This window comes from Chanodichthys erythropterus, chromosome 1 (assembly GCF_024489055.1).
Source record: "Chanodichthys erythropterus isolate Z2021 chromosome 1, ASM2448905v1, whole genome shotgun sequence".
NCBI lineage: Eukaryota > Metazoa > Chordata > Actinopteri > Cypriniformes > Xenocyprididae > Chanodichthys > Chanodichthys erythropterus.
This window is the reverse complement of record NC_090221.1, coordinates 1,757,160-1,764,717: the sequence shown is the minus strand read 5'-3', so window position 1 is coordinate 1,764,717 and position 7,558 is coordinate 1,757,160. Positions and strand designations below refer to the sequence as shown.

Sequence of the window (7,558 nt, the reverse complement as noted above, 5' to 3'; positions counted from 1 at the left end):
AAAAGATCATGGAAAAATGGCAGCAACAGTGGAACAATGAAATTAAAGGGAGACATCTGTACATGATACAAAATAGGGTAGGTATGGAAAGTAAGAAGGGAAATATTTCTTTTATTTCCCTTCTTACTTTCCATACCTACCCTATTTTCATAATAAATAGACTGTGGATTGGACATTGCAAGCTAAATAAAACTCTTCATGTTACAGGGAAACACCCGACAGGATTATGATGAATGTCAGGAGGAGGAATCAATTGAGCACATACTTATATCATGCAAGAAATATATGCAAGAAAGGCAAGAATTCCAGAATCAACTACGGGAAATGGGAATAGTAGAGTATAATGTTAAAAATATAGTAACATATGGAAATAATGACCAAGGACGGAGATATTTATTTAATTTTCTAAGGAGGACTGGACTGGAAGGACGAATTTAGTTAACATAGTATGTTAAAGTGAGACAGCAGATGGCAGTAATGCAACAATATGGATGCCAACTGCCGTAAAAAAACAAAGAAGAAGAAGTCACATGATGTCAGCGCTGTCTCAAGTCGGACAACATATCTTACCAGCATAGTGGGGAGTGGGGGTTTCGTACGTATAATACGCCATAAAGTGCGTATCATATGCACGCGAAAAACTGCGTACCATATACGCCAATATATTCTACGAGTTTACAAACTCGTACTATTGATACACATTCTCATGTGATCGTGTTGGTCTCTGTCATATTTTTTTGTTTAGATGAACAGCTATCACTCATAATTCTTTCACTGTTTACACAAAAACAAGTTATCTATATATCTCTCATAACAGCTGTACTTCATAAAGAGATAACTTCTTTTCACTTGTTTACACACAAACATGTCATTGAACGTGTTTCTTCCTCCAAGACATCTCTTTATGATAGCTACTTCATAAACAGCTTTTTCCTTTTTTTTATCTTCAAATCTTCACAGTTGTTGTCATTATTATTACTTATAAATCACTTATTTCAATAAATGTTTTTTCCTTTTAAATTTCAGTTGTGTTGTCATTATCATTCTTTATAAGCAGAAGAGGTTCAAGTAGCCTTGAAAGGTTGCATTCCCTAATGAAGCAGGGTGTGGCTGATATCAACAATATTGATCAAACAACAAAAGAGAAAAAAAGTCTCTCACTGCTCTTGACAATTCCACTTCTGTGACTTTAATAAGAGTAAATATATATTTAATTTTCACAATGAACACTATGCAGTGTTTTTATACATTTAATTTATACAATGCTTAGCATTTATTATTCTGTAGTTTTTTCTCCTATTGTTTGTAATTATCTTCTTATTCTTATTTCATCACTAACTGTTTACTTGTCTTTAGTGAATTTGAGTTTTATTTATTTAGGCTAGTAGTTTTTTGTGATATTGACAAGAAATTTCTATGGTATCAGAAATGTTGATATAAAATCCTTATGACATCATTAAATAATTTTTAATATTTCAGTAATATGTCAAGCTTGGAACTGTTAATTAGCCTGACGTGACCAACTTTTTAATTCAAAGTTTTTGTTAGTGTTATTTTCACCAAACTTAACATATGCAAACGTAATTATTCCAAACACAGCTTGTGTAACACTACTACACTGTTAAAAAGTTACTGTAAATTTTACAGTAAAATACTGGCAGCAGGGTTGCCAGCCAGTTACTGTAATTTTTACAGTAGTGTTTCTGTAATTTAATTTACAGAATTTTACTGTATTCTCAATTACAGTAAAATTCTGTAAATTAAATTACAGAAACACTACTGTAAAAATTACAGTAACTGGCTGGCAACCCTGCTGCCAGTATTTTACTGTAAAATTTACAGTAATTTATATATTTTGTATTCTGCATTTTTACATAAAAATACATTGTATACTGCGTTTAACATACTTCTTTAAATAGCAAACACACACATTCAAGTAGTTTAGTCAAGTAGAATAAATATGTAAAATGCAGTATACAATATATTTTCGCTATTGCTCACTTAATGAGAGCTGAATTTTAAATTTAATCTATTAACTGCATAAGCTTTAAACAAATTTTAACTGCATAAAGTGTTGTATAAGGCATAACTTAATTCACCCCCTCCCAAAAAAAAGATATTTGAGGCTTCTTAATCTTGAAAAACCAGTCAAAATGTAATAAATATATCTTTCAAATTTACATAAAAAATGCAATAAAAAGGTGTATTATTTTGAATTTATTTTTTATTTAGAAAATCATTTTATTTTTTAAAGGGACAAAATTTTGTCATGAAAATGTTTTTAAATTACTTATTGGACATCATGGTCATACAAAAACATTTCTTAAAACCCACATCACTTTTATCACTTCATGAACATACCAACATGGCCAAACAACAAGTCCAACAAACTTGCGATCAAAAAAGAACAATTCTGCTCCAGATGATGTTCCATCCCAGGATGCAAAGAGAGACTAGAAATATTGAAAGAAACACAGAGGACAATACATTAGATATATTACAAAACATAATACTTTAAGAGACTGATAGAGGGATGACAGATACAGTCAGTGACAGACAGAGGGATGATAGATAGTCAGATACAGATATAGAATAATAAAAGTATATAATAAAAGGAAAAATAGATCTTGGTGTGTGTGTGTATTTCTTACATTTCAGAAATTCCACTGAAAATCCATCACTTTGCACAGAAGAGTGGTAACATGTAGGTTGAACGCAACCCGTTTCTTCTGAACTGTGGCCTGTTGTTTTAGATGACACTTTTCCTTTCGTCTTTGTTCCTCTCTCCAGATAAATACCTACAAAGTGCCTAAAGGGTCAAGAATTCAGATTGGTTTTAGCTTTTGAGGCATGTAATCATGTTTTTGAAATTATACCATGTGGTAGAGCAGTATTAGCCTACAACTCCAGTCCTGAATACTTACCTCCCTGAAAGTTTTAGATGTCCCACTAATCTAAACACCTTATTTAACTAATTTGTTTGCCAGGGTCAAATAGAGAGACATCTAAAACATTCACCCTAAAAAATAAATGTCTAATTTAGTTGAGGAACAAATAGTTAGTTGTAGTTGTGTTAAAGGCCTCAATAGATGTAAAATGTACATCTAAAAGACAAGTAAGATACAGGATGATCAGTTTGTTCATATCTGTAACGTTAAATAGTACATTTCATTTCAAGTTAAAAAAAGATTTGGTTTTGGTAATGGTAATATTAAATTAACTATACAAGGCAAACTTATATCAAACAGATAAGGTAATGCAAACACTTTAACATAAGTTAGAAAATGTCCACAAATACATCACATTGGTCACATTAACAGCATGAAGCAACACCATTTTGCGTGACACATCCTCCGTGAGCGGCCTGATCGCGTCGCGACTCGCGAGGCCTTTTTGTTTCGGCCCGTTAACAGATGACTGTCTGCCTGTACAAATGTGATTTACGCCATAAAATAATCACGACCAAGTGCGCTGATGAACACGAAGTTCTCGTGAATTCCAACTGTTTCTAATGATTAATTTTTGACCCATAGCCGCTATGCTAAAGCACCGGGGAATGTGTGAGATCCTACCGCGACCGCGCTGAGGAAAACCCCGCGCAAGTCTGCTTCGCGCCCCGCAGACGGAGGATGCGTCAATCCGGGGTTACCAATATGAATCGCGAATGTAAATACATACATATTTACCAAAGACTGAGGGGGAAAATAAAATAATAAGTCACTTACCACAGTTGTAAATCACTCCTCTTGCTGCTACCCGAATCTTGACCGTTGGAAATCCCATAATGCCTCTGTATATTTGAAATTTACAGCAATATTCTGTAAATTTGATTCAAACCGCCACGCCCCCGGAATTCATTGCAATTTACAGCAATATGCTGTATTATTAAAATACAGCCATCGGCTGTAAAATATTGCTGTAATTTTTACAGCAATTCATTACAGTGTACTATACTATTTTGCCAACGAATGCATCTTTATTATCATAACCACAACATAATTAAAGGATAGTTCATCCAAAAATGAAAATGATCCCAGGGTTTACTCACCCTCAAGCCATCCAAGGTGTGACTATCTTCTTTCAGACAAACACAATCAGAGATTCATTTAAAAATATCTTTAGTCCTCCAGGGTTTATAATGGTTGTGAATGATAGGCCAAATTCTGAAGACAGAAAAATACATCCATCCATAAAATAAAAAAATGAATCCATAAGACTCCCGAGGGTTAATAAAGACCTTTTGAAGTGAAGGGATGTGTTTTTGTAAGAAAAATATCCATATTTAAAACTTTACATATCCCGGCACACACATATGGCTTAAGGTGAGCAAATCATGGAATCATTTTCATTTTTGGTTGAACTATCCTGAACTAAACTTTTTCTCATAGTGTCTTGTGTTTTTTGTCACCTTTTTCATCCCTGATGAGTTTGCACCCATTACTGGAGCAGAATGTTTCTAATGATTCAGTCCGATTTGGTGAACTGGTTTGACCGGTTCACTAAAAAAGAACCGGTGTTACGCGATTTTCAGTTTCTGAGAGATATTAGAATGATCATGTGACTGAACATTGGAGTAACAGGAATAAACAGCCATTTAAAATAAATTAAAACAGAAAACAAAGCTGTTTTTGCCTATTTTTGATCAAATAAATGCAGCATTGGTGAGCCTAAACAAATAATTTTATTCATCCCATACTTTTGAACAGCAATACACCATATATATCAAAATTAACAATAATTTAAGAACAATTCCAGAATAGATATTAGTCCTCAGACACATTTATACAGGTTTATTTCAGTTGTTACAGGCAGTGATGTACTTAATGATAACAACTAATAAAAGAGTTTTAAAACATCAAAAGGTACAAATAAGAACGATAACAACGAGCTGAGCTCATTGAAGGTTGTTCTGCTTTGTGCATGTCTGAGAAACTCCTGAATATTCATGTAAGTGCCGCCTTCGGATACGGAAAATCTCAGAAACCAAAAATCTTGTAACACCGGTCCGCTCCCACATTCCTCTCCACCCATTAAACAGGTTAATCTTGAGCTCCAAAGAGGTGCAGCTGGAGGTAATTTTGCTCTGCAGCGAGCAATACTTGTGTTCAGAGGCGGACACACGGTATTGGTATAAATAGGCAGATCATATTGTCAGTTTTAGTGAGTTCACTCTCAAGTCAGGAACAATGTTTGCACGTGGAGTCATCGTCCTTCTCTGTGTCCTAGGTGAGTAATATCATGATTTCATTCACTAAAACTGATATTAGGATCATTTGTCATGTGAGAACCTGCGATATACACTGATACTGATAGTTTTGCTTCATAATGAAGAGTTTCATTGGTTCAATAAAGTCTTAATTCACTTTTGCTAAAGTAGGACAAATGAAAAATGTGTAAGATTTAAGTCACATTCAGACATTTTTAAGTTTGATTTAAGAGATGGTTCACTGAAAAACGACTGAAATATTGTTTTTGTCCAACAAAACAACATTGACTTTCATTGTATGGGCAAAACAAGTTATTTCCTCTTGCCATATCATGATACACTTTAATCCTTGTTTTTCTTTCTTGACACAAACAGTGGCCGTATCTGATGGAGTGAGAAAGGTGAGTAAATAAAGACTGTAGAATTACTTCCCTCCATGTTCAAATAACTCAGTGTTGTTTTCTTTATGTGACCAGCCTGAACCTACACCTGAGCCTATCATGTGCCCGATGAACTATTCACCCGTGTGTGGATCTGATGGAATAACATACAGCAATGCATGCGTGCTGCTTGCTGCAAACCAGTGAGTTTAAAACAATGTACTTTAGGCTTAAAAACAGTTTAGAATCACTTTCAGACTTTAATTTCTCTTTTTTCTAGGGAATCAGAAACTGAAATCTCTATCGTGAAGGAAGGCAGATGTGATGAAGATCTGCTGGAACACTCAGGAATGGGAGCATAATTCAGCTTAACAGACCTTTAGTCAGCATCATTGTGTCTCATTCATTATAACCTGAATGTGTAACGGTTTAATCCTTGAATAAATGCTGCATATTGAAGCTGTTCCGTTTTCTCGCTTGAATCTTGGAAAGATGAGATAAAATAGGTGAAGATTTACTTTGAAGGATTCACACGGATCATATCTAGAGGGCAGAATATCAGCTTTTGACACCCTGTTAGATTCATTCAGGTAGACTCAAAGTCATCAGTTGGAAACGGGCGCTGACAGAGAATGATCAAGCAGATATAAAGACAGTGTAGTACTATAAGATTCTCAGGTTTATTAATGAAGGGTCATATTTAAGACATTATGGGGGAGGAGAGAGAGCCAATCAGCAGTACGGGGCGTGTCCACTCATAATGGGGGAGGACAGAGGGTGATTTGAAGAAAAACTGTAGAAAGAGATTTTTTGTTGTTGTTGTTCTTTGTTTTTATTTGTCATGAAGCATTATTTTGCTTCGATTCAGCTATGATAACGAGACATCCACTCCTGCATTGCATGTTCATGCATTTTGGGGGTGTGTTTGTTTGGATAGATTTTTAAATATCAACAGTTTTTCTCAGAAATTGCTTACTGCACCTTTTAGGACCGGTCTGAGTTCTTCTAGTTCTAGTGTGACGCGATCACGTAAGGGGCTTGACTTTCCCGTTCATCACATTGACATCTCCTTTTTATAGTCATCATATTTACCACAAGTACTCAGTTCATTATAGATATTTTAGAACTGCGTTACAAATAATGCAAAATTGAAGGCACTTTTTGGGCTTTAAAAAGAATTTCAGGGATCAGGATGTTTTTGCTGTAAAGTAAATGATGCGGTTGTAATTTATTATTTTTGGGCGTGCTCAAACCACGACAGCCGCTCATCATTAGCATCAGCGCCACTTGCAGATTGAGTCGGCTGTTAGTCTGAGGTTTCTGGCACAGGTGATCCCACAGAAAAGAAAGTGCTGCTTTATACCTGTCCAAGCTTTTTTGAGGCAATGTCACAGTGAGGCCCTGTGACTAGAGACTTGAATTATAAAAAGGACTTTTATTTTGACAATGGACTGTGAAAACGCATACATGCATACACTTTTGTAACATCACACACACTTATCTGTTTTGCGCATATGGAACATCAGTTAACACAGATATGTTGGTATCACTGATCATGTGTTGTTCACGTCCTCATCATGCCATTCCTCCTATGTTGATTTGTGTTGTGTTATGTTAAGAAGTAAAACAAGGTTATGTTAATGTAAATGTTTATTGTTTTATATTATCACTTACATATAAATAGTCATACTTACGTACTGGAACATTTTCCCATCCCAAACAGACAAACGTCCCATCGCTCAGCTCCTCAAGGTCTAGTGTTTGTGTAGAGTCATCACACTGAGCTTCTGTAGAGTCTGTCGAGTCTGTTAGAGGCACCAAAGACTCCACCGCGTCCACACCGCCGCAGAGTAACGGCAGCTTCAGAGCCTCACGAACTCTCCAGAAGAATGATCGAGTCTTCTTCCAACGTATGCATTTGTCAATCCTCTCTACATTGTCCTCGTCGATGGATGTGATGTCGATTGTAGTG

At 35.4% G+C, this 7,558-nt stretch overlaps 1 protein-coding gene across 1 annotated transcript; it reads left to right on the top strand.

The window, feature by feature from the left end:
• Positions 1 to 5,082: 5,082 nt before the first annotated feature.
• LOC137002083 (PI-actitoxin-Avd5a-like) lies at positions 5,083 to 5,964 on the top strand. Its single transcript, XM_067361614.1, has 4 exons — positions 5,083 to 5,226; positions 5,582 to 5,607; positions 5,683 to 5,789; positions 5,867 to 5,964. Exons 1-4 carry the CDS (start codon positions 5,187 to 5,189, stop codon positions 5,946 to 5,948), a joined length of 255 nt encoding a protein of 84 aa, XP_067217715.1. The 5' UTR covers positions 5,083 to 5,186; the 3' UTR covers positions 5,949 to 5,964.
• The last annotated feature ends 1,594 nt before the right edge of the window (positions 5,965 to 7,558 follow it).